Source organism: Nothobranchius furzeri, chromosome 11, assembly GCF_043380555.1.
Source record: "Nothobranchius furzeri strain GRZ-AD chromosome 11, NfurGRZ-RIMD1, whole genome shotgun sequence".
NCBI classification, from domain to species: Eukaryota; Metazoa; Chordata; class Actinopteri; order Cyprinodontiformes; family Nothobranchiidae; genus Nothobranchius; species Nothobranchius furzeri.
The window spans coordinates 73,042,665-73,070,558 of NC_091751.1; the positions used below are offsets into that span (position 1 = coordinate 73,042,665).

General features: G+C 43.5%; 2 protein-coding genes across 3 annotated transcripts in view; one reads left to right on the forward strand and one right to left on the reverse strand.

The window, feature by feature from the left end:
* The window catches only part of LOC107373420 (uncharacterized), a 67,392-nt gene extending 60,038 nt beyond the window's left edge, over positions 1–7,354 (forward strand). The window contains exons 3-6 of one of the 2 annotated variants that reach the window (XR_011515543.1): positions 2,953–3,020; positions 4,235–4,442; positions 4,534–6,985; positions 7,080–7,354. Coding sequence is in view for 1 of the 2 variants with exons in the window: in XM_070541844.1 (XP_070397945.1) it covers positions 2,953–3,020; positions 4,235–4,442; positions 4,534–5,039 (782 nt within the window). In the remaining variant the exon portion in view is untranslated. Of the gene's footprint in view, positions 1–2,952; positions 3,021–4,234; positions 4,443–4,533 lie in introns of both variants that reach the window. The other variant, XM_070541844.1, reaches the window with a different exon arrangement.
* Positions 7,355–7,848: 494 nt separating this feature from the next.
* On the reverse strand, positions 7,849–10,740 carry ptger4c (prostaglandin E receptor 4 (subtype EP4) c). The gene is made up of 2 exons (XM_015941560.3): positions 9,072–10,740; positions 7,849–8,994 (listed from the first exon to the last, which is right to left on the reverse strand). Exons 1-2 carry the CDS (start codon positions 9,912–9,914, stop codon positions 8,371–8,373), a joined length of 1,467 nt encoding a protein of 488 aa, XP_015797046.3. The 5' UTR covers positions 9,915–10,740; the 3' UTR covers positions 7,849–8,370.
* Between the last annotated feature and the right edge of the window lie 17,154 nt (positions 10,741–27,894).

Below are 27,894 nucleotides of genomic sequence, written 5' to 3' on the forward strand. Positions count from 1 at the left end.
GTTGTTGTTGACATGATGATGATGATGATGATGATGATGATGATGATGATGATGATGATGATGATGATGATGAATGTTGTGATTGGTGTTGACATGATGATGATGATGATGATGATGATGATGATGATAATGATGAATGTTGTTGTTGTTGACGTAATGATGATGATGATGATGATGATGATGATGATGATGATGATGAATGATGTTGTTGTTGACATGATGATGATGATGATGATGATGAATGTTGTTGTTGTTGTTGACACGATGATGATGATGATGATGATGATGATGATGATGATGATGAATGCTGTTGTTGTTGTTGACATGATGATGATGATGATAATGATGATGATGAATGTTGTTGTTGTTGTTGACATGATGATGATGATGATGAATATTGTTGTTGTTGTTGACACGATGATGATGATGATGATGATGATGATGATAATGATGAATGTTGTTGTTGTTGACATGATGATGATGAATGTTGTTGTTGTTGTTGTTGACATGATGATGATAATGATGAATATTGTTGTTGTTGTTGACATGATGATGATGATGATGATGATGATGATGATGATGATGAATGTTGTGATTGGTGTTGACATGATGATGATGATGATGATGATGATGATGATAATGATGAATGTTGTTGTTGTTGACATGATGATGATGAATGTTGTTGTTGTTGACGTAATGATGATGATGATGATGATGATGATGATGATGATGATGAATGATGTTGTTGTTGACATGATGATGATGATGATGATGATGATGAATGTTGTTGTTGTTGTTGACACGATGATGATGATGATGATGATGAATGCTGTTGTTGTTGTTGACATGATGATGATGATGATGAATGTTGTTGTTGTTGTTGACACGATGATGATGATGATGATGATGATGATGATGAATGCTGTTGTTGTTGTTGACATGATGATGATGATGATGATAATGATGATGATGAATGTTGTTGTTGTTGTTGACATGATGCTGCTGCTGCTGATGATGAATGTTGTTGTTGTTGACATAATAATGATGATGAATGTTGTTGTTGTTGACATAATGATGATGAATGTTGTGGTTGTTGTTGACATGATGATGATGATGTTGATGATGATGAATGTTGTTGTTGTTGACATGATGATGATGAATGTTGTTGTTGTTGTTGTTGACATGATGATGATAATGATGAATGTTGTTGTTGACATGATGATGATGAATGTTGTTGTTGTTGTTGTTGACATGATGATGATAATGATGATGATGATGATGATAATGATGATGATGATGATGATGATGATGATGACGATGATGAATGTTGTGATTGGTGTTGACATGATGATGATGATGATGATGATGATGATGATGATGACGATGATGAATGTTGTGATTGGTGTTGACATGATGATGATGATGATGATGATGATGATGATGATAATGATGAATGTTGTTGTTGTTGACGTAATGATGATGATGATGATGATGATGATGATGAATGATGTTGTTGTTGACATGATGATGATGATGATGATGATGATGATGATGATGATGATGATGAATGTTGTTGTTGTTGACATGATGATGATGATGATGATGATGATGATGATGATGATGATAAATATCATGAATATTATTATTATTATTATTAGTAGTAGTAGTATTGTTGTTGCTGTTGACATAATAATAATAATGATGATGATGATGATTGTTGTTGTTGACATAATAATAATAATAATAATAATAATAATAATAATAATAATAATAATAATAATAATAATAAAAATAATGCTGATTATGAAGAATATCATGAATAATATTAGTATTAGTATTATTATTAGTAGTAGTAGTAGTATTATGAGCCATCATGTACCAGCTACTGTCCAGCTGTCATGGCAAGCTGTCTTCATTTGTCTCTGCATGCTGCTCTCTTCCTGTCCCGGCGCTGCAGCTGGGACTTGTAGGACTGCAGGAATGAATGAAGTCGTGTAATATGTTTAATCCTCTTTTCCAACTTGATTTTGGATTTCAGTACAAGAAACTTTATTTCTACAATGAACATAGAAATCTCCATGAATACCACAACTACTACTACTAGTAGTAGTAGTGGTAGTAATAGAAGTGGTAGTAGTGGTAGTATTCATCCTTCCATCCGGTATCGGGACAGGCTGGTCCATGCAGGAGTAGTATTCTCATTACTGACATTTATTTGTTTGTGACGTAGAAGGAACACTTCCACATGCAGCTTACTTCTCATTCACCATCTCATACTTTAGTGGGGGGGGCTTACAGTCATAATCCAGCCCTGCACACACACACACACACACACACACACACACACCCGATGGAAGCCTACGGCTCTGAGGCGGGGTAGAAGGACTGGGGTTTTCCTGAGTTTGACTTCAGCAGAACCTGATGAACTCGTGCCGCGGTGGCCTCCCCGCCACCGCCGTCCTCACCGCTGCACGTACGATATATAAACATCTGCATCCGTGGCTTTCTTATCTCCTGCCTGCGCCTCTGTGATTTTTGTGTGAGACCTCCGTGGAGTGGCCTTGCCATGCCTGGTTTCCTCTGCTCGTACCTCCACCACAGGAATAAGCTTAAGAATGTCTTTGACACGTATCTCTCAGACGCTGCTTTTGTTTGCTGACAGCGGCGTTTGTGTGAGCAGACAAGCCACCACTAGCCACAGCTGTTGGCAGCAAACACTGGCCTTTTTAAAAGCAGCAACAAAATCACGTCCTCGTACACGGAGGACGTGATTTATGTGACATGTGGACTTGTTCGGGGGCCCATGGACCCGTTGTTTTTCTACAGTATCTGAACACTTGTGAAAGCGTCAGCATCAACAAACCACCCACATGCTGTGTCTTAGTTTATGTTGGTCTTTTCAGAGGACCTTCTGGAATAAGGAGCTGTTGTTCTGTGATTCTGTTTCTCCAGGTGGGACCAGATGGAGAGCTCGGAGGAAGGATAGATGGATCATTTTGGTCGTATCAGCAAAGGCCAAGGTTAGTCATCAATCTTCTAGTCTTTTGTGGTCCAACCTGCTGTGGCTCTGAGCCGGCTCATGGCTGTTGGTCAGCTTTAGCGAGCCTGCTAAACACGCTCAAACATCAGGAGACTTGCTGGAATTCTGAACATTTGTAGAATGCTCATCGCTGACCTTCCTGGTTTGAGCGAGTAGTTACAAAAGTAGTAGTAGCAGACACTGCTTTAGTAAAGCTCACAGCGTTTGTCTGAGTGCTTTATTCAGGTTCACTCAGCCTGAAGGGCCTACTGAACTGCAGCCTTCTTCTCAGCAGTCTCTGGTAGCTATTGGACATGATATCCCAGCGCCTGCTGACTACAGCGCAGCAGATAAGAGACGTGTGGCTGGAGCCGAGATGGAAACAGAGCTTTAAATAAAACCTTCTCAGCTGACTTCCAGCAGAACCGTTCGAGTTTATCAGAAGGTTACAGCTCTGATTATAGCAGACGTGTCTCACAGATCGACAGGCGGATTGGTTCGGCGTCTGCAGCGATGCGGACGCTGAGCCGATCTGTCGTGGTGAAGAGAGAGCTGAGTCAGAAGGCGAAGCTCTCGATTTACCGGTCGATCTACGTCCCAATCCTCACCTATGGTCATGAGCTTTGGGTAATGACCGAAAGAACGAGATCGCGGATACAAGTGGCCGAAATGAGTTTCCTCCGTAGGGTGGCTGGGCTCAGCCTTAGAGATAGGGTGAGGAGCTCGGTCATCCGGGAGGGGCTCGGAGTAGAACCGCTGCTCCTCCGGATCGAAAGGAGTCAGTTGAGGTGGTTTGGGCATCTGGTCAGGATGCCTCCTGGACGCCTCCCCGGGGAGGTGTTTCGGGCATGTCCTGCCGGCAGGAGGCCCCCGGGTCGACCCAGGACACGTTGGAGAGGTTACATCTCCAATCTGGTCCGGGAACGCCTTGGGGTCCTGCCGGAGGAGCTGGTGGAGGTGGCCGGGGAGAGGACGGTCTGGAGCTCCCTAGTTGGGATGCTGCCCCCGCGACCCGGATAAGCGGAGGAAGACGATGACGAAGTGTCTCACACACACACACACACACACACACACACACACACACACACACACACACACACACACACACACACACACACACACCTACTTTTGTCTCATAGGCGATCAAATGAAAACCAGGAGACTGATTAGATGAGGCGTGTCCTTCAGATGTCCTCATGTGCTCTGTGTGTGTAGGTGCTGCTGTGGGTGCTCGTCTCTCTGCTGCCCCTGGTGGACGGCGCTCAGATGACAGCTGTGGCTGTGGGACCAGAACCGGGCCATCCTGTGGGTTCGCAGGGAGGACAGGAGGAGAGGGACTTTCCTGTGGCAGTGCCAGACGTGATGGAGGACAAGGAGCAGGAAGACGACAGCGACCCTGACTCCGCGTGGCATGCTCTGTATGGTACTGAGATGCCACACCAGAACCAGAACCACGTGAGGGTTGAGGTTCTGGAGCAAAGCTGATGATTGTTTTTGTCGTTCTGTGGTTTCAGAGCCTTTTGTGATGGATGAGATGGATGACCACCTCAGCATCCGCTGGGCCGGCCGCTCCCCTCGATCCTCTGACCCCAGCGAGCCTCAGCCTAAAGGATCTCAGAAGAAAAGGAAGAAAAGGAAGAAGAAGGAAAAGGAGGAAGAGGCCGGGGAAGGAGACAGGCGGGCTAAAGGAAGAAGCAGGTTCTCCAAACAGAGCAGCAGGGACTGTCGTGTGGAGAAGAAAGAGATGAAGGTTCGGGACTTGGGCCTTGGCTTCGATTCAGATGAGATTGTCCTCTTTAAGTTTTGTGTGGGCTCCTGTCAGTCTTCAAGAACGACCTATGACCTGGCCCTCAAAGCTCTGCTGGAAAACGGCTCGCTGCCTCGTCGCACAGCCCGCAAGGTCAGCAGCCACCCCTGCTGCCGCCCTGACCGGTACGAGCCGGTTTCCTTCATGGACGCGCAGACCACGTGGAGGACCATCCAGTCTCTGTCTGCTGCTAGCTGCATGTGTGTGGGCTGAAGAGCCAAACGGAAACGAGGACGGTGTCTCCGCTCAGGGAACTCCCCGATGGGGCGCTGCTGCACACCGCTCACAGGAAGTGGTCGCGGGCTGGGGAGGAGGGTCTTCAGGGATTCTCCAAGCGGACTTGTGAATCCATGTTTTGATTTTTGAGACAAACTGCTGGTGAATGCAGCTCTTCCCAGAAGCAGCTTTGTTTTTCCGTCACACACTCATGAACACGTGTGTGTGTGTGTGTGTGTGTGTTCGGGTGAACTCAGCTGAATGGATGCCATGCATCTTCATGTATTACTGTGTAAAAGTAAGATGTGTATTTATTTCTGATAAGTTATTTATTTATTCTGGCTTCATGTGGGAGCTGATTTATAAACTATGATGCAGATAAATAGAAGTATTTATTACCACCTGTCCCCGTCGCTACACCTGTTATAACTAGTTTATTACACTCGCCCAGAAACACGAGTCAGATCCAGCAGTCTGAAGAATAAGGTCACGATACAGCTGTGGCCAGAGGTTTAGAGGGCTGGGATCTCGCTGGACACACGGGCGGCGACACACCACCAGCCCGCTGACGACCTGACCCGCGGCAGCGACGCGCTCCAGGGCGAAAGGCCCGGCCGGTTCTGCTCGGCCGTCAGACTGGAGGGAGTGTTGGTATTAAAGCAGTTGGGAGTTGGTAGAGATGAAGGTGTGACTGGAGGTCAGTGAAGTCTGTTATTCCACGTAGAAACACGTGGATGGCTTCGTCTCGTATCACGGAGAACGACCACACCAACAACCTGCTCACCAACAAGTCCCCGTGCTGCTGCCTCTGGTCAAGCTCTGGGAAATGCCACATAACAAGTACCTTCTCCTCCATGTTTGCACTGAGAAGCATCCCGTCTGCTCATTGGTCAGTCAGTGAAACCTCCGCTGATTGGTCCTTGTCCGAGCGACAGCGATGGCAATAGAACATTTTCAACTTCCTGGGGTCGCGTCGCTGACTCGCCTGAGCACGACACACACGAGCGTTCACACGCACGTTTTTAGCGTGTCGCTGAGCAGGAGGGAGACCCACGATTATCGCTTTGTCGCACATCTCGTATAAACGAAGGGAGAGGCCATGTCGCCCCCGTGTGTCGAGCCCATAAGTTTGCTGCTTGAGTGTTTTTGGATTTGTGTTTATCAGATGTTTCCATGGTTACTGAAGTATGGCTGCAGCGTTTCAGAAGTTTCAAAGGTTTTTATTGACCATAACATGAAGTTTAGAGTCTGTGTCTTTCCAGACCACTGTGGTCCACCCTGACCTGCAGGTCCACATCCTGACTGATGGAGCTGCTTCCTCATCATCCATGTTGGAGTCGTGCTTGTCCTCCCTCCTCTGGAGAATGGACCACAAGTTCTCAGGGGGTGTAAGGTCTGGGCAGTTTCCTGGACCTGGACCCAACATGTTAATGTTCTAGTTCTGATCCATTTAGTTCTGACTTTACACTTCAGCCCAGCAGGCTGGAGGGTTCATCACCCAGCTGCAGTTGGAGGAGTTCCTCTGGGAGGATGTTTAGGTTCCATTCTTTCTCTATGGCTGTTCCAAGGCTAAACTGGGAGTGGGTCCACTCCCTTGGCTCAAAAGTACTACTACCCCCCCCCCCCCCCCCCCCCCACACACACACACACACACATGGTCTCAGTACACTTTACTGGTAGAGGACACAGGACTGATGGAAACACTCATCTGTTCTTCTCTAGAAGCTCCAAACTGTCATGAAGGAGATCCATCTGATAAGATGTCCTTAGCAGTCTGATCTCTGGACCTTCAGCAGGACATCAGTCTGATCGTGGAGGAGGAGAGAGTTGGCCTCTTTGCTGTCCTTGACACCAGAACGTTCTCCAGAAGGCTCCTTCTCGCTGAGCTACAGATGTTGTTGTTCTCACACCGGTGGAGCCCTGATCCCTCAGCTGGAACAGCTGTAGGTCCTGATGCTTTCTTGAAATCCCAAACTGTTCTTCTCAACTACTGAATGTCTCTGTTTGAAGTTCTTGATCATATGAATGTTTGTTTAGAGGAAATCTCACCAGCAGCATGGTCCAGCAGCAGATGGGGAGATGTTTAGAGTCTAAACTTTTGACCACGGCTGTAGATCTCTCACCAGTGCCTTTCTCAGGATCATCCTTCTGACAGTTGATTGATTTTGTAAGTTCATGTTTTGAAAAAAGGAACTGTAAGAGATCGTCCTCTCACTCCTGGCCCTCACATGAAGCTTTATTCATATCTGATGTTCTTTATTTTTGTATGGCATTATCCTGTAAGAGAATAAAGTTGTTAAACTAGACATTCACCTGTGTGTGAAACATCTCAGCTGGCTCTGGTCTCCACGGCTTTGTGGTTGATGGTATAACTGGTGCTACAGCGCCCCCTGCTAGCCTAAACCAGCAGCACAGCCCACCGGGCCTCAGCCAGCAGTCAGAGGTCCTGGACTGGTTAGTGTGCAGCCAGAGCACACCCCAGAAAGCCCACACATGCAGGAGGAGAGCATGCTGAGTCCACACAAAGGCTGCAGCCAGGATTCAAACTTGCAACCTTTCTACTGCGAGGCAACAGAGTTGGCAGCTGCATGGAGCCCAGCAGAACTCACAACATCAACACAGAACTTGTGATTGGGTTTTACTTTGTGAGCGAGCCGAGTCCGAACGAGTGCACAAGTTATCACAACGGGTCAGAAACGCTGTTTTAGGGAGAGGTCAGCTAAAACAGCCGATCATACGACGAGACTGGGTCAGACACCTTCACACACTCAGCATCAGCTGGGGTTTGTACCCCTGGGGTGTGATGGTCGGGTGGCCTTCAGGGATCAGACCTTCCGTCCCAGCCCTGCTCCTCTCAGCTGTGAGGGTCTGAGTCCTTCAGCTCGGAGCATAAACCCAGCTCTGCCTGGCTCCTGGGTGGGTTTATGGGCCCTGACCTCAGCAGATTCACCACAATTAGCTTCAAATACTGTCAAAATAAAAGCTTCGATTAATGCCACACTTCTGAAGTTAAACCAGAATATTTAGAACAAAACCCAAATACTAATGTTACATCTAAGCATGTCGCTCAAATGTATAAAAGGACATCCAGATAATGAAGGCGATAGTGAACAAATCACATCAGAGGAGATCTCGGACTGCTTTTATTTAGTTAGAAATGTTCTCTAGGCTTAGTTTCACGTGTTTAGGTTCACCTGAACATCCGTGTGGTTAAACCGCTCTCATCACCTTCTTGTGACTTTAGGCTCATGTGAACGTTTAGATGTTGATAAGCAGCTCGCCGTTACCCTCATAGTGAGCCAGATGTGACCAAATATCACCACTATTGTTACTTTTTGGCACACTCGTGTGAAGTTGTGAGGCTGATGTTTGATCTGGCAGGTTGGGATTCGCACCTGCGGACTGTTGTGCGGCTGGAGCTCGGGGTGCTGAACGTGCAGGTAACGACGTCCATCCTGATGTGCGCCACGCCGCCGGTGCGCCCTGGGGACACCTTCTCCTCCCCCTCCCGTCTCACCTCCTCCTCGCAGCCGATGACCGTGGTCGACTCCACGCTGAACGGGTGGAAGTTGGCTCGCGCCGTGTCGTACTCCCACGCCTGTTTCAGGGTGAAGTCTGTGAAAGAGGCGTTCTTGTTGGACGCCGCGTCGTTCCTGTAGCTGGCCGTGCGTAATGACGCGTAGCTGGTGTCGTTACTGTGTAGAGATGGGGGGGAGTTTTGACCCCCCACCCAGTCCTTGTCCTCCCGGCCGTCCCTAGCCCAGACCACCGCTCTCTTTAGCCTCCGGCAGCCCTTCAGCAGCAGGTTCTTCCGACATAAAATGTAGACCCAGGGGTCCAAGATGGGATTGAAGGAGGCGAACCGGATGGCCAACAGGTCGCTGCTGTAGTCCGGCTCTCCCCCAGCGGAGATGTAGGAGGGGTCGTAGAGCTGGTTCACAAAGATCCTCACCTGTCAGACAGACATAACAAACATTATTATAACAACGACCTCTTTAGTCACGAGGCCGAAACGTAAATGACCCCTACCACTAACGGGATGGAGCAGACCAGGAACACGATGGTCATGAAGATCAGAAGCCAGAACATCTGGATCTCAGCGGCCGAGGTGACAGCCTGCAGCCGGGGGAAGCGACGCCGGGACCCGCTCTGCTCACACAGCTCGGTCCGAACGATCCCCGTCCTCTGACTCATCCCCACCAGGGACCCGCACACCGCCAGGTTGCACAGAACCGTCACAGCAATCAGCAGCAGCATGACGCCGCCGTACAGGAAAGAGTAGCAGGCTCCGAGCGCATCCACCGACCTCCAGTCCAGAAAGCACCAAGTCCCAGGGAAGTGCCGCACGTGCTGACCGAAGCCGAAGCTGGGCATGATGCACAGCACAATGTTGGCCAGATAGGTGACCAGGAGCGCGAAGCGTGCCATTGTTCTGTCTATGTGCTTAGAGTAGAAATACGCGTGGTTTATGGCCAGGTACCGCTCCACGGCCATTGCGCAGAGGATGGACATCCCCGCTGAGCCGAAGAAGAGCATGGAAAAGGAGAAGAAGTGGCAGAGCAGCGCTCCTCCGGGCCAGCGGCTGGACACGTATGTAGCGATGACCACCGGACTAGTGAAGCACGTCCCCAACAGGTCCGTGATGGCCATCCCGCAAACCAAAGTATAGAAGGTAGTTTCTTTCTGCTCCTTCTTGGAGACACACAGCACCACTATGGCGACGAGGTTTCCCAGGACTCCCACGGCGAACATGGTGGCTGAAGTGGCCAAAGACCTGGACTCGAGCCGGAGCGCAGGGAAGGAGCTGATGTTCTGGCTTAGCGGGAGAGGCTGCAGCAACTCCCCGAAGGCAGCAGTCTCATTCATCATCATTAAAACTAACCCAGCACGTGCTCTAAGGGCAGCGGGGCTGACGCGCGCAAACCCTGGCAGCGCCGAGCAAGACTCAGAGGAAACATCGGCAAAACCAAATCATCTGGCGCCTGACGGAGCGGAAAGTGCGCAGACTGAGTTCCAGCAGCTCGCGGGTCTCTGCTCACCCGCATCAAGGTCCCGCGGCGCCTCTTTCTCTACGCTCTGTGTTGCGGGGGTTTAAAGCTCTTGCTGATGTCAGGGCGGTGACGTGCGGGATGTGCGCGCGACCCGACAGGTTTCCACTCCTGCAGCTGAAATGGAATAAATGTTCACATGGGCTCGGCGCCTGCTTCACCACAGACGTCAGATCGCGACAGGATGAGAGCAACGTTTGCTTCAGGAGAAAGTACAGCAGTTATCAGGTTTATTAGATCAGCTCTAGTCTGTTCCGGTAAATAACCAACAGAATGCTTCATGTAAACAGGTAAGCATGCTCAGGGTCTTGGTGAGGCTGAAACACACTGCCTGGTGTCAAACCAATCAGAAACAGACTTGTGTCACAAAGGCCCACTTCAGCACCAAGGTCAGCGCCTGCCATTCAAACACAGCACATCCTGAGACTCCGAGTTCAGAAGACAGGATGCTAACCGGAACTAGAAAGACTCAGGGACGTTTGTGTTTACAGACCAAAATAAACAGACGTCAATAGGATGTGTGAAATTCTGTCAGGTGAAACCATCCACACCCATGAGCGTTTGTGGACCAGTAAGGTTCTTACATGAACAGCTAAACGTTACAAACATAACCCGAGTGAATTCAAACCTGGGTGACATTTTCTATTTAATAAAGCAAAGTTTGCTAACTGGTTTTCAACACGAGGTGTCTCTGATGACAGCTTCTGTGGAGAGCTGTTGTCCTGCTCTTCATCTCACTTTCTGCCCCCAGCCTAGACAGCCCAAGGTGATAGAAAACAGTTTATTCTAAAAACATGCAGGGGCGCAACTACCTACTTTCAGAGGCGTATGGAGACACACAAAAGGCATGAACCCATTGAAAAAGTTCAATTCAAGTTTATTTATATAGCTTCAAATCATGACAAGAGTCGTCTCAAGGACCTTCACATAGTAAACACTCCAATCCAGGTCAGGTCATTAAGCCAGTCAGTAACATGTTTCCTATATAAGGAACCCAGCAGGTTGCATCGAGTCACTGACTAGTGTCAGAGTCTTTACAGCAATCCTCATACTAAAAAAGCAAGCATGTAGCGACATTTATCCTAGTGAATCTGTAATTAAACAGGTAAACTAGTAGTAGCACATTCAATTTCAAAGAGAGTAAAATGTTATTATTATTTATTATGTGAAGTGCCTTGAGATGACTCTTCTCGTGATTTGGTGCTATATAAATAAACTTGAATTGAATTATTATGAGGAGAGGGAGAACGTTTAAGTGGTTAGCAGCAGTGTGACCTCTCTTTTAATTCTCATCAGAACTCTAGTTGCAGCATTTTGGACAAGCTGAAGACTTTTAACCACATTCTGTGGACTTCCTGAGAGTAATTCAATTCAATTCAATTCAAGTTTATTTATATAGCGCCAAATCACGACGAGAGTCGTCTCAAGGCACTTCACATAATAAACATTCCATTTCAGGTCAGTTCATTAAGCCAAACAGAAATAATGTTTCCTATATAAGGAACCCAGCAAATGGCATCAAGTCACTGACTAGTGTCAGTGACTATACAGCAATCCTCATACTAAGCAAGCATGCAGCGACAGTGGAGAGGAAAACTCCCTTTTAACAGGAAGGAACCTCCAGAGAATCCTGGCTCAGTATAAGCAGCCATCCTCCACGACTCACTGGGGATGGAGAAGACAGAGCACACACACACACACACACACACACACACACACACACACACACACACACACACACACACACACACACACACACACACACACACACACACACACACACACACAATAATGTGTCTATAGTTATATTGTGATTTCTTAGTAAATATTGTATTTGGTGAGAGATAAACTTTATTGTATTTATCCTAGTGGATCTATAATTAAACCGGGTAAACTAGTAGTAGCACATCCAAAGTCAAGGAAAGCAAAAAGTTATTATCAGGAGAGGGAGAATGTTTAAGTGGTTAGCAGCAGTGTGCTAGACGATGGCCCCCTCCATGAGGCCACCACAGCTCAGCAGAACATCGTTGTAGCTTCTTCTGGGGAGAAAAACACTTAGAGAGAAAATAAAGTTAACAGCTGAAATAGCAGGAAATAATACAGTTAAAGAGCAGATAGTAGAAGAAAGCAGTAGAGTGTGGAAAGTGGTCAGTGCATCCTCCAGCAGTCTAAGCCTATAGCAGCATAACTACAGAGATAACTCAGGATAATCTATCCTATTTAGATGGAGGCATGTTGGAGGCAGGGCAAGGGAGAGCCGTCTTTACCGACTGTACACTCCACCTCCCTCTACTTCCCCACTTGTCCAGATTTAGACTAACATCCTGATTTTAACCATAGGCCCTATCAAATAAAAATGTTTTAAGCCTATTCTTAAAAGTAGACAAAGTGTCTGCCTCACAGACTAAAGCTGGGAGCTGGTTCCACAGGAGAGGAGCCTGATAACTAAAAGATCTGCCTCCCGTCCTAATTTTAGATATTCTGGGAACCACCAGTAGACCTGCAGTCTGAGAGCGAAGTGCTCGGTTAGGAACATATGGAACAATCAGATCACTGATGTGTGATGGAGCTTGATTTAAGAGCTTTATATGTGAGAAGAAGGATCTTAAAACCTATTCTGAATTTAACAGGCAGTCATTGTAGGGAAGCTAGGACAGGAGAGATATGATCTCTCTTTTTAATTCTCATCAGAACTCTAGCTGCAGCATTTTGGACAAGCTGAAGACTTTTAACTACATTCTGTGGACTTCCTGAGAGTAATGGATTACAGTAATCCAGTCTTGATGTAATAAATGCATGAACTAGTTTTTCAGCATCACTCCTGGAAAGGTTGCTTCAAATCTTAGCAATATTCCGAAGGTGGAAAAAGGAAATCCTACAAACCTGTTTAACCTGGGATTTGAATGACATGTCCTGGTCAAAGATAACACCAACGTTCCTTACTTTGTTCTCTGAGATTAATGTAATGCCATTCAGGTCAGGCGATTGGGTAAGCAATTTCCTTTTCTGGATTTCTGGTCCAAAGATGAGAACTTCCATCTTGTCTTGATTTAAAAGCAAGAAGTTTAGAGTCATCCAACTTTTTATGTCCTCAAGACAAGCCTGTAATGTACCCAACCGATTAGGTTCATCAGGGTTAATGGATAAATATAACTGAGTATCATCAGCATAACAGTGGAAGTTTATCCCATGCTGTCTAATGATTTTACCAATTGGGAGCATATATATAAATAGTAAAAAGAATTGGTCCAAGCACTGAACCCTGTGGTACTCCGCAAGTAACCCTGGAGTATGAAGACGATTTGTCACGTACATTTACAAAATGAAATCTGTCAGACAGGTAGGATTTAAACCAGCCTAACGCTTTTCCTTTGATCCCTACAACATGTTCAAGTCTTTCTAAAAGAACATTGTGATCACCTGTGTCAAAGGCAGCACTGAGATCTAACAAGACTAGAGCAGACACAAGATTCTTATCTGAGGCCATGAGAATATCATTTGTAACTCTCACTAATGCAGTTTCAGTGCTATGATACTCTCTAAAACCAGACTGAAATTCCTCAAACAGAGCATTAGTGTTTAAATGCTCACATACTTGGATGGCCACTATTTTCTCCAGGACTTTGGATAAAAATGGAAGGTTAGATATTGGTCTATAATTCATTGGGTCATCTGGATCCAGAGAAGGCTTCTTAAGTGAAAGTTTGATTACAGCAACCTTAAAATCTTGTGGTACATACCCATTTACTAAGGATAGATTGATTATTATTATTTTTTTAAATCTTTTATTTTCATTTATTGACATTAAAATAAAAATACAATCAGAACTAAATTGCTGCAAGCCAAAATGAAAAAGGGGACAGAAAGAAGAAAAACTTATGTTGTTTGCCCCTTTTAACTAAAATAGCATTAATACAAATGAAATAATCATATGACTCTTAAGGAAATTGAACAATATAGTTCCTGGACTTGTTGGCCGACAAAATCTCAACCCATGAATTTGAGAAAAAAATAGAAAAAGAAAACAAGTTACACAGAAAGAAGCATTAAGTTACAGATCTATATACATACATATATACACATAAAAGCACATACTAGGTTAATATTTTGTTCCTTTAATCCCCCCCACCCCCCTCCCCTCACACATTTATGTAACGGATCTATATAAGTTAATCGTTTTATTTTTTATCTCTTTTTTGAAAGTCAATATTGTTTTTGCATTCTTGAGTTCAGTATTCAATTTATTCCACAATTTAACTCCATATATGGAGACACAATGTTCCTTTACGAGTATCCGATGTCTAGGTATATTAAATAATTCATGTCCCTTTAAATCATATTTGCTATGTCTTTTTGAAAATCGTTTAATTAATCCTGCAGGTACGTTCCTTTTGTTTGCATTATACATAAATTTTAAAATATTGTAGTCCACCAGATCATAGAATTTTAGTGTTTTTAATTTAATAAATAATGGATTGGACGGATCTCTGTAGTTGCTCCTTGTGATTATTCTTATTGCTTTTTTCTGTAAGATGTAAATGGAATTTGTGTAAGTTTTATATGTTGTTCCCCAGATTTCAATGCAGTAGTTCAGGTATGGTACGATCAGTGAGTTATATAACAAATATAATGAATTATTATGAAGCAACCCTTTTGCTCTATGTAACAGTGCAATCGTTTTAGATATTTTAGTTTTGACACTGTTTATATGTAGTTTCCATGACAGTTTTTCATCAATGATGACTCCCAGATACTTGACTTCTTGAACTCTTTTAATATTAATCTCATCTATATTTAATAAAATTTCATCATTTGAATTTGTATTACTAAATATCATAAAACAGGATTTATCACTGTTTAATGATAGTTTGTTTCCATCAAACCATAGTTTAATTTTTTTCATCTCTGCTTGTATCACTTCTATCATCTGCTCAACATTATCTCCTGAATAGTAAAAAGTTGTATCATCTGCAAATAAGGTGCATTTTAATATATTGGATGCCTCAACAATGTCATTTATATAAATGATAAATAGTTTAGGGCCTAATACCGACCCTTGTGGTACACCACAAGTAATGTTATTTATATGTGATTTTGTGTTGTTTATTTGAACATATTGCTGCCTATCGGTAAGATAACTAGTTATCCATTTTAGGGCCATCCCTTTGATGCCATATTTACAAAGTTTTTTAATAAGAATTGTATGATCCACTGTATCGAATGCTTTTTTTAAATCAATAAAGATACTTATGAGATGATTTTTTTTGTCAAGGGCTTCCGATATTTCTTCTGTTAATTCCATTAATGCCATGGATGTTTGAATGATTTGTTCTAAAACCATACTGACTGTCATTTAATATCTCTTCATTGATCAGGAATCGGTCCAACCTGGCAATATATAATTTTTCTAATATTTTTGAGAATTGTGACAATAAAGATATTGGTCTGTAGTTGGAAAAGATATGTTTGTCTCCACTTTTATGAAGTGGTATGACTTTTGCAATTTTCATCCTGTTAGGAAATGTCCCTGTTGCAAAAGATAAATTACATATGTAAGTCAATGGATGAATAATACTTTCTATTATATTTTTTATTAATGTTATGTCTAAACCGTCACAGTCAGTACTTCTTTTATTGATGCATTTATTGATAATATTTCTTATTTCATCACTAGTTACTGGACTTAAATATATACTGTTTTCATTGCTTTTGATATTCTCACTTATACTATAATTTGTTCTTTTTGGAATGTTTTTTGCCAGGTCAGGTCCCACATTAGTAAAAAAAATTGTTAAATTCATTTACTATTTTACTGGTTTCACTAATTTCAGAATGTCCATTTTCAAAATAATTTGGAACAGTTGAAGCTATTTGATTTCTTTTTATGACATTATTTATTATTCCCCAAGTTGCTCTAATATTATTTTTGTTTTCTTCTAATAAATTGCTATAATAATCCTTTTTTTGTCTTTTGATTATAGAAACTAATTTATTCTTATATTTTTTGTATTTCCTTTCTGCTTCACTTGTTCTTAGTTTTAAAAAACATCTATATAATGTATTTTTTTTCTTACAGGCGTTCAGCAGCCCTTCTGTCATCCATGGTTTGTTCATCCTCCCTCTTTTGGTTTGAGTTTTTGTTTTACAGTTTTTGTCATATTGACTACATAATATTCCTATAAAAGAATTGTAAGCCATGTTTACATCATCAACATATACTTCTTCCCAGTTTTGTTGTTCCAGATCTCTTTTTAGTGCGTCTATAGCGTTTTGTGACCTGTCCCTTATAAGTTTTTCCATTTTTTGTTGATTTTTGATCTGGTGATTTTTATAGACTGTGAAAATTGGCAGATGATCACTGATATCAGTCGTCACTATTCCACTTCTCTCTATCCCTTCTGAAGCATTAGTAAATATATTATCTATAATTGTTGAGCTATGCGCGTCAATTCTTGTTGGTTTGGTTATCAGTGGAAACAGACCTAGTAGATACATTGAATTCATGAAGTCGTTTGCTGTCTTTGAATTGTTTACATTTTCCAGATCAACATTAAAGTCCCCACAGAGAAATACATCCTTGTTACAGATTCCACTCAACATCTCAGTACTTGTATTTGTACATGTTTCTACACAAGATCCAGGCGCTCTATAGATACAACTTATTATTATGTTTTTTGTCTTTTCAGAGATTATTTCAATAGTGATCATTTCCATGACATCTTGGATGGCTGTTGACATGTTATGAATGACTTTACTTTTTAAATTGTGACATACATACAGTGCAACACCACCTCCTCTTTTATTATTCCAATTCATAAAGTACATTTCATACCCCTCTATTTGTACCTCCTCCTCATCTCCTTCTTTTAACCATGTTTCTGTTATAGCAATGATTTGAAATCGTTTTTTATTTTGTGTTAAATAATCCAATATTTTAGAGTAATTGCAATACAAACTTCTACTATTGAAGTGAATGATCGAGAGTGTTCCTTCTGTCAAAACTGAATCCCTTAGTTCTTGTTCACTAAAATATTCACATTTATTATTCATATGTATGTACAAATTATTTTCTAGTTCCTTTCCAGGGTCATATATCTTGTATTCTAGTTCCTCATAAGTATTTGTTGTTATGTCCATATGCTTGTGTTGTGGTTTACTTGTACTTAATTTATGTGATGTTATATGAGATTTTACTTGATTCTACATCCCTCTTCCAACTTTCACTGTTAATTAAATTTTTCCAGTTCTCCCAGCTCCTTTATTATCCTAGCCTGTGACCCTTCTTGTTCTCTGATCCATACACTCCCGTTCCTTGTCCATGTAGCTACAATTTTTTTCTGCTTTTTTAGCATCCGTGCCTCTCTAGCTATTGTCCCATTTTTTTTGGTTAATTGTTCATTCATTCACACATTGGTGCCTCTAAGCTTGTTTGCTTGTAACAGAATGCTGTTTCTTTGTTTTCTGCTGGTGAACCTTACAACAATAGTTGGTTTAGCTTTCTCAAATTTTTTGGCAGTGCATGACATATTGAAATAGCATCTCTTTGAATAGTTATGTTCTTGCTGTGCAGAAAAGTAACAACTTGCTGCTCTAGTGTCTCAAGTTCTTTGTCTGAAGCCTCTTCTGCTGAGTCATGATTTGCTACTGCTTTTGCGTAGCTTCTGTGTCGGGTTTCTAGTCCCATTATCACCAAATCCTCTCGTCTTGTATATTGTTCAAGTTCATCAACTCTTTGCTCCAAGGCTGAAATCTTCTTATCTTTTTCAGTTAACAGTATTTTAAGCTCCTTCACCTCCTCCATCAGTCTCAGTAATCGATCCTGCTGCGATGTTACTTTTGACAGTTCACCTGACACAAAGTTCAGAGATCGTTTGATCTCCTCCAGGTCTTCTGTGGCCATTTCTTTACCTCGTCCACCGACTCTTCCTCCTGGCATCTCTTCCTCTCACCTGCAACCGTCGTCCTCTGGTTCCGTGCTCACCGCGACGCGATGAATGTTGTTGGGCCTGGCTCAGCAGGACCCCGCCGGAGTCGGTGTTGTTAGGCCCCGTCGGCGGAACTGGGCTGGGCCGATGGAACCGCGTCAGGCCCGGTACCGCTGGGCCGGGCCGGTAGAACCACGTCAGGCTCGGTGCGCTGGGCTGGGCCGGCGTAACCACGCTGGGTTCGGCGCTGCCGGGCCAGGCGGATCGAACCACGCCGGGCCCGGTGCCACTGGGTAGGGCCGGTAGAACCACGTCAAGCTCGGTGCCGCTGGGCTGGGCCGGCGTTACCACGCCGGGTATGGCGCTGCCGTGCCAGGCGGATGGAACCACGCCAGGCCAGGTGCCACTGGGTCGGGCCGGTAGAACCACGTCAGGCTCGGAGCCGCTGGGCTGGGCCAGGTTCGGCGCTGCCGGGCCCGGTTTGCCAGGTCGGGCCGATGAGACAGCAAAAGCTCCGTCCTTGTCCAGAGGCGATCAGAAGCTGAAAAATGATCAGCCTTGGTGTGGAGGTTCTCGTTCGATCCGGGGGGTTGTTTTCTAGAATGGGGGCAGTAACCAAAGGAAATGCATCTTTAGATAATTTGGTTGGGATTGGATCCAAAATGCAAGTTGAAGGTTTAGATGAAGCTAATATTTTTGATAACTCTGAAAGCTCAACTGGATCAAAACGGTTCAAGCACAGATGAGGTTCTACAGTCACCTCTGATGCTGCCTCACTTACTGAGGAAGAAGAAATCGCATTAGGGAGGATGCTAAAGATTTTGTTTCTAAAAGAATTAATTTTACTTGTAAAAAATCCCATGAAGTCATTGCTGCTGAGGGCTAAGGAAATAGATGGCTCAGAGCTATGATTCTGTGTAAGTTTAGCAACTGTACTGAAAATAAATTTAGGATTATGCTTATTCTCCTCAATTAATGCTGAAAAATAAGCAGTTCTAGTTTGTCGAAGCTTATTTTTATAGAGCACAAGACTATTTTTCCAGGACAGGTAGGCCTCCTCATGGTTCGTAGAGCGCCATATTCTCTCCAATTTCCTAGAGTTTTGTTTTAAGGCTCGTAAATGAGAATTAAACCAGGGAGCCAACTTCCTGTCCCCAATTACCTTCTTTTTTAAAGGGGCAACATCATCTAATGCCACACTTAAAGAGGAATTAATATGATGAACTAAGGCATCAATTTGTGAGGGGCTAGAACTGAAAATATTGCCCTCTGCTACATGCCTCTGAGATGCTGAGGACAGTAAAGATGGAAGAGTTGATTTAAAAGATGCAACTGCGTTGTCAGATAGAGACCGACTATAGTGAAATTTACTTTCATGTCTCGAGAACTCAGTTATAAAAACTCAAAGGTTATCAGAAAGTGGTCCGAGAGGACTGGATTATGTGGAAAGATTGTTATTTCCTCACACTCTATGCCATAAGTCAGCACAAGGTCCAATGTATGATGGCAGGAGTGGGTGGAGCTATGTATTCTTTGAGTAAAACCAGTTGAGTCTAAGATATTACTAAAGGCTACATTGAGGCAATCATTTTCAATGTCCACATGAATGTTGAAATCCCCCACTACAATGACCTTATCAGTATTTAGCACCAAATCAGATAAAAAATCAGAGATTTGATCCAAAAATCTCAGAGTAAGGGCCTGGTGGATGATATAAAACTACAAACAAGAGTGGTTTTACAGTTTTCCTATCTGGATTAGGAAAACTAAGAATAAGATGTTCGAACGAACTGTAGCCATTAATTGGTAAGGAACTGATTAATACGTCCGAATGAAAAATGGTTGCCACTCCTCCTCCTCGCCATGTACTTCGAGCAATATGATGATTTAAATAATTTGAAGGAGTCGACTCATTTAAGCTAACATAGTCCTCTTGCTGCAGCCAGGATTCTGTGAGAGAGAGCAAAGAGATCTGATAATCACAAATCAACTCATGAACTAACAAAGTCTTAGAAAAAATGGATCTAATGTTCAACAACCCACATTTATTTTTTCTAGTTTTCTGCTCAGTTGAATTTGTTCTAATATTTATGAGATTTCCATGATTTGCTTTATTAAGCATGATATTTAATCTGTGTGGTTTTGGCCGTGGGCAGGACACTGTCTCTATGGGGTAGTGGGTGGGTAACAGTACAGAAGCTGCAGAGGGGTGTGTTAAACTACGACTCTGCTTCCTGGTCTGGACCCTGGGTAGTCATGGAGGCATGGACGTAATTTTGGGGGGGACGGGGGGGGGGGACGGGGGGACATGTCCCCCCCACTTTTTCCAAAGTCAAGGTTTGACCCCTGCACTTTTTACCATCCAAAAACAATATTACGCTATATTAAATTGACACTAGTTGAGCTCTAGGACCAAGCAGAAAACAACTGTTTGTGTTGAAGCCTGTTTCCCATTAGAGCATACTGTAAAGATTCACACACCCCCCTCCCCACTCCGTGTCCCCCCCACTTCTAAAGTGAAAATTACGTCCATGCATGGAGGACTAATAAAACTGGCCATATTCCTAGAAAGAAGAGCTGCACCATCCAAAGAGGGATGGATCCAATCTCTCCGCATCAGACCAGGTTTTCCCCAAAAAGTTTTCCAATTATCAATGTAGCCCACGTTTTTTTCAGGACACCACCTAGACAACCAGCGGTTGAAAGACAGCATGCGGCTAAACATGTCGTCACTGGACCGATCAGGCAGGGGGCCAGAGAAAATTACGGAGTCCGACATTGTTTTGGCAAACTTACACACCGAAGCAACATTAATTTTAGTGACCTCCGATTGGCGTAACCGGGTGTCGTTACCGCCAGCGTGAATAACAATCTTACTGTATTTACGCTTATCCTTAGCCAGCAGTTTCAGATAAGATTTAATGTCACCCGCTCTGGCCCCAGGTAAACATTTAACTATGGTTGCTGGAGTCTCTAATGCCACGTTTCTGACTATGGAGCTGCCAATGATCAGAGTCGGCTTGTCAGTGGGTGCGTCACTGAGCGGGGAAAATCTGTTAGAAACGTGGACGGGTTGGTGGTGGCCCACGGGCTGGGTTCTATGCTTCCTGCGTACAGTCACCCAGCCGGCCTGAGGTCCCGGCTGCTCGGGTTCTGCTGGAGGACCGCTACGGCATGGTTCTGAGCTAGTTAGCCCCGCGCTAGCTAAGTAGCTACGGCTGTTTACAGGTTTTTCAACAGCGCGGAGCCGGGACTCCAATTCCGACACCCTCGCCTCCAAAGCTACAAAAATGCTACATTTATTACACGTACCATTATCACTAAAGGAGGCAGGGGAGTAACTAAACATCTGACACAGAGAGCAAGAGATAGGAGACGGAGAAGCAGAGACAGAAGTAGCCATAGCCGTGCTGAGGCTAAGCTAACTGGACGAGCAAACTGTTCAGTACCAAATAAACTGCGTGCAAACTCAAATGGTTCCCTAAAAGCTAGGTGGAACACCAGAAAATGTGTGTTTTAGCGTGCTTTTGTGCTACAATAACTCAGAGATATCCTAGTACAGAGAAATTAAATCAGCTTTAGCGAGCCCCAAACACCAAACAGCTACACGGAGTGCAACACTGAAAACAGGAAACAGGAAATGCCTTACCGCCAGGTGCAGCCAGTCAACTGTATCAGCAACAGTAATCCAGTCTTGATGTAATAAATGCATGAACTCGTTTTTCAGCATCACTTTTGGAAAGTATGCTTCTAATCTTAGCAATATTCCGAAGGTGGAAAAAGGAAATCCTACAAACCTGTTTAACCTGGGATTTGAATGACATGTCCTGGTCAAAGATAACACCAAGGTTCCTTACTTTGTTCTCGGAGATTAATGTAATGCCATTAAGGTCAGGTGACTGGCTAAGCAATTTCCTTTTCTGGATTTCTGGTCCAAAGATGAGAACTTCCGTCTTGTCTTGATTTAAAAGCAAAAAGTTTAGAGTCATCCAATTTTTTATGTCCTCAAGACAAGCCTGTAATCTACCCAACCGATTAGGTTCATCAGGGTTAATGGATAAATATAACTGAGTATCGTCAGTATAACAGTGGAAGTTTATCCCATGCTGTCTAATGATTTTACCAATTGGGAGCATATATATAGTAAAAAGAATTGGTCCAAGCACTGAACCCTGTGGTACTCCACAAGTAACCCTGAGTATGAAGAAGATTTGTCATGTACATTTACAAAATGAAATCTGTCAGACAGGTAGGATTTAAACCAGCATAACGCTGTTCCTTTGATCCCTACAACATGTTCAAGTCTTTCTAAAAGAACATTGTGATCACCTGGGTCAAAGGCAGCACTGAGATCTAACAAGACTAGAACAGACACAACCCAGCAAACATTGCCACGATGACAACATGGTGTCCATGGCCAAAAATGGTCGTGGTCATACGTCTTTTTATTATTATAATTTTTTTCGTTATTTCATTCAAAATAAAAACAAATAAACCATATAAACAATAAGATATACATAACAACAAAAAATCAAATGTGAACGAAAAGGAGCAGAATGAAGAAAAACATTTTATAATTTCTGCCCCTTTTCCAGTAGAAATAATCAGTTTATATATAATTACCATTAGTCAGACACACATACATTCATTTTAAACGTTTTCCTGTTCTAAATTCCAGAGCGATCATGATCATTAATTAATTTACATATTCATAATTATTTAGTACACTCAATTTGGTACATTTTTTGAATATATTAAATTACAAAGTTTTTTAAATTTCCCTTCTAAGGTTATTCCATAATTGAACACCATTTACAGATACATTCCACTCCTTAGTTTTAGCTCTAAATCTGGGTTTTGTAAACACATCAGTTTCTTTCGGCGTGTAGTTACTGGTTCTCTTTTCAAATATCCCCTGAATGTTTGTTGGCAGAGTCCCTAAACTGGCTTATACATGGTTTGTATAATTTTCCAGTCTTTTAAATCATGAAATTTCAGTAATTTATATTTAATGTAGCGTTATGGATTTATGCTCTTTTATGAAAGAGAAACCATGCTACGTATTAATTCGGAATATTAATTTTAATAAATCAATAACCAAATTTTATATTGTTCAGAAGACTCAAAGGTTGTTTTCATCCATAAACTGCCGATAATATCTGAGTGTCTGTGTTTCAGTTCAATGAGGAAACAAGTTTGAAGGATTAACAGTTTTAATTCTTCAAGTTAAACTAATGATTTTGAAAATTGACAAACAGGAAATAACAATCACATTGGCAACTTTGTGGGACAATCTTTTAACAGTTTATATGCTGTTCTTGCTCAAATAGACCTTCTGGTGAATTTATGAAGATTGAGAATGTTGTGACATGAATGCGTGTGTGAGTCTGATTTTGCTTCAGGAAGAAACAGGTGTCTGAGTGAAGTGATGGTTTGGATAAACTTAGGTCTTATCAGAGAACTGCATCAAACGCTAAAACCGTGCTCTGTCTCACCGAACTCTTGTGGACCCTCTTTCGGATCCGGGCCGTGGAGGATGTTGTGGTTCATCCAGATGACACCGGCGGCTGACAGGAGACGTAGGTGTCGAATGGAACCGGTCCAGAGTTGCCCTCGGTACACGTGGATGGTAGAGCGTTTTATCGATGCGCTTTCTTAAGTTAATTCACTCAGAAATCAAAAGACTCGGTAATGAGTCTTCGTTAGAAGTCGCGATTCAGCTATTCTGCCTGGCTTGGCAGAAACAGCGTGAAAGGGGGGAAGAACGAGCCAACAGGCTCTGCCCCCCCTTTGGTTTTCAGGTCTGTTCTTTCCCGTTGTCCAACACGAACTACCTCATAAGACTGAAAACTTACCAAAAACCTCTCTTCTCAAAGCAAAACATGTGCGTCATCAAATGTGTCTGGAGTTTACTGTGGGCAGATGTGTGTGGGTGTGTGTGAATGTTTGTGTGCTTGAGTGTGAAGGTCAGTACCACACATTCAACATTATCTACTTAAGTGTGGATTCATTAATCCATTATAATTACCCCAAAGCATACTAGTCATTCATTTGATTAAACACATTTATAATGAGCAAAATGATAATGGTTATTTTAACATTAAAATCACGAAAAAGAAGTTTAAACTTTATGTTTTGACTTGGTCTGGGTACAACTCATGTAAACACATCTTCTGGTAGACTGCAGGTGGCAGATGTTATGGTTTCCTCCCAGACTCGCTGGCGTTCAGGTCTTAATCTGTGGGTGAAAGTTCTCAGCGACCCAGCTATGACCCAGCTGCGTCCAACACCACCATTGTGACAGAAAACCCATATTTCCTCACGTTACATTCCCCCCCTTTTTGTGACGACATGGAGGTCAAGCAGAGGCCACCTGACGTCACAACCACAATAACGTGATGTACTCGTGAAGGTAGACATCCCAGATGAAGGCAGGAACGATGAAGCGTCACCACAGGTCTCGTGTAGAAGGGAGTCTATCCTGATCAGATGATTAAGGCCAAAACTGTTGCAATCATTGTAAAGTAATCCACTTAGGGAATCTTGAAAGCAGAGCTATTTCAATAGCAGTTAATTTTCATCAGCAATAATGCAAAGGTATTCAAAGGATAAGCAGCTCGTGTGTCACACGGAGCTGGGCAGGTGATGTATTCCTCAGGCGTAGTCCAGGCAAAGTCCAGTGACGACCTCGACACCGCTCGAACCACGACCGAAGCCCCATGCGACAGGAAACCAGTTGAAGGATGGTGAAGACGACCCCTCTGATGGGATGTAGTCCATACGAGCTCGGAGAAGGAGACAAAGTGAGACAGCCCACACGATAGATAGCATTTGATGCAAAACAAAGAAATCAATCAAAACCTATCTATGGGTGCCTCTGGGAAAATGTGGATGCCTTCTGTGAATTATCTAAAGAAGAAATGTACTGCACCCTGTTCTACGTGTCATGTAAAAACGTGATGCAGAGAAAACACAAATAAAAGAAAGTAAATCCTAACTGATATGTGAGACTCGGCCGGCTGCACTAATTAAAGGCATATATATAAAGGAAATAATCATGAAAATGAAGGGCAAACTGGCTTGTGGCCCTTTAAGGGAAATAGTAACAAAATAAAACCAAATTTGTAATCAAATATAATCATGCTACACAAAGCACTAATAAAAAGATAGAGATGTAAATCAGTTCTAAAAATGTAAATCAGTAGGTTAGTAATCCCTAAAGATGTGAGTTAGTAACAGGACCCTGGCTGGAGGCAGGTATCCTGAAAAAAAAACCAAAGGATATCACATTTGTTAAAAATTCATCCCACAAACGAGAGAATTTGTAACGGTCCACCAGTCAGCGGAAAAGAATCCGGTCAGAATAGTCGGTCAGAATAGAGTTTTGAATCTGGTATTGCGGACCCACAGAGACACGAGGTTGGACGTATCTGTGGGAGCAGGCTCATAAGCGATTTGGTTATCAAACTGTTTGTATCTTGTGTTACGAACACACAGGGAAACTTGTTTGAATTTACCTGAGGGTTCCGTCCGGAACACGAGTGAAGCTGATGGTTTAGCTGTTAGATCAGAACCTGATTTTACCTGCTCAAAGTTGTGTTGCAGCTTTACGGAGGCGACTTTGTTGTGATCAGAAATGGTAGTGAACTGGAAATGCGAAAATGATGCTCGCAAAGCAGGAGGAGGTTCTCCACCCCCCTTTTGTTGCTCAAACCTATGCCATGTCTGTGAGACAGGAAAAGCATAACAAACAGTTCTTAAGCTCTTAAAAGCCCTAATACCAAGAAGATGCACATTGTCACCTGAATCGTGCTGAAAGAGTAGGTGTTCAGATGTCCAAAGACCTGGAGGTGTTGGACTTGGAGGTTCTGAAAAGGAGTGATCCAAGGATGGTTGTGTCACGGGTGTCAAAGCAAACCTAGCTATGTTTAGAATCAGATACAGACATGACACTAGCTTTAGGAACATGGTCTGTCCTGAAAACTGAAGCCAAGAATACTTTATTCCCAAGAATGATGGAGGTTCCCACACAGAATCAGAAAAACCCGGTTTAACCAGAGTATTTACAGACCGACTAGAACTCCGCCCCGTAGAAGGTGCAGCACCTAACTCCGGGTCAGAGGTCAATGTTGTCAGCTGAATTGGTGGAAGGTCAGTGTCGATTTCTGCAATGACCCGCCCGCTCGGAGGAGGCGTTTCCCCGAACCGGTTGAAGTCCGCAACGGAAAACTCAGAGCCACTCAGCACCCCCCCTTTGTCAGGAGGGGCCCCGAGCAGAGCATCACTGCACGCACCTACACCTCCCGGGCCGGGTTGCCTTCCCGAGCCCGTGAGAGAGGTGTGCGCAGCAACCACCGAGCCACCTTTAATATCGCCACTGACCACAGGACTGCTGGAAACCGCAGGGTTTTCTGTGTCGTCGTGGTCACCTGTAAGAGAAATCACAGGAAAGAGAGCACAGAGGCCCGAGACTAAGTCACACCCCTGTGAAAGGAGAAAAGAATTGGCCACCATATTAGCAGAGGTCACAAACTGAAAAGTGACAAGGTCATTCACATAAAGGTCAAGATGTCCGGGCACAAACCCCTTAAATGGCATGGTAGCTCCGTCCGGAGACCACAAGTGTTTCACGGCGGCTGACGTTCCCATCACGCCCCGATAAAGAAGCTGGTTTGTGCATGAGGCGGACTGACGAGTAAAACAGACCTCTGACTGAAGCGGTGGGTCACAGCCTGAAGATTTCACACCCATGCTGGAGAGATGTTCAGCCTTTAACATGGATGACAGAGGAGAAGCATTAGGAAACAAAGGGTTAAGCACAACCTGTTTGTCAGAGAGGTTAACCATAGGCTCAAGAGATTTATTCAGCTTAAAAGCAGCAGAGAAAGTGTTGTTTATTTCAAACCTAGATGTTGATGGTGGGTTTTTGACCCCCTGGAAGAAATAAAAGTAAAGAAAAAGCGTTATGACTGTAAACAGCATGTTGCATGAATTCACGTCATGAAATGCAGACCAGAACCACCTCCGACCCAGTGCAGCTGGCACCGAACCGCAGCCACTAGTCCCCACTGCTCCCGACCGGCGGCACCCGCCTAAAACGGGCCCGTTCGGGCGGGCGGAGGGACCAGCGATGCTCGGCCGGTGAACAGACTCCTGCGTCCTGGCATGTTCTGGAAGCAGAACGTCAGAGAACCTTACACCAGGTGTAACAGTGCAAGAAAGATTTTGTCGTGTCTCGTCCATCTCCCATTAAGTTCAGAGCAACTCGCGTTTTTACCTGGTTCTCTTTTCAAATATCCCCTGAATGTTTGTTGGCAGAGTCCCTAAACTGGCTTTATACATGGTTTGTATAATTTTCCAGTCTTTTAAATCATGAAATTTCAGTAATTTATATTTAATAAACAACAGGTTTGATGGATCTCTACAGCCGCTATAATTGATGATTCTCAGAGCTCTTTTCTGTAAAATAAATAAGGGTTGTGTATAGTGTTTGTATGTTGCTCCCCAGATTTCTACACAATACGTCAAGTATGGAACAATCAGTGATTTGTACAACGCCAACAAACCAGAATTAGTCAGTAAAAACTTGACTCTATGTAATACTCCTAAGGATTTGGCAATTTTACCTTTTATGTAACTAATATGGCATTTTCATGACAAGTCTTCATCAATCTGTCTGCATGGTGGCACAGTGGTTAGCACTGTTGCCTCGCAGCACAAAGGTTGCAGGTTGAAAACTCATCTGCGGCCTTTCTGCGTGGAGTTGCGTGTTCTCCCCATGCATGCGTGGGTTTCCTCCGGGTACTCCGGTTTCCCCCACAGTTCACAACATGCCCTATAGGTTATAAATTGTAAGTCTCTTTGGATAAAAGCGTCTGC

Excerpts from the sequence above, each read along its gene's own strand:
- ptger4c (XM_015941560.3), bottom strand. The coding sequence starts at position 9,914 with ATGATGATGAATGAGACTGCTGCCTTCGGGGAGTTGCTGCAGCCTCTC. Across the intron at positions 8,995-9,071 it reads TCTGCTCCATCCCGTTAGTG|GTGAGGATCTTTGTGAACCA; the intron begins GTAGGGGTCATT and ends TCTGTCTGACAG.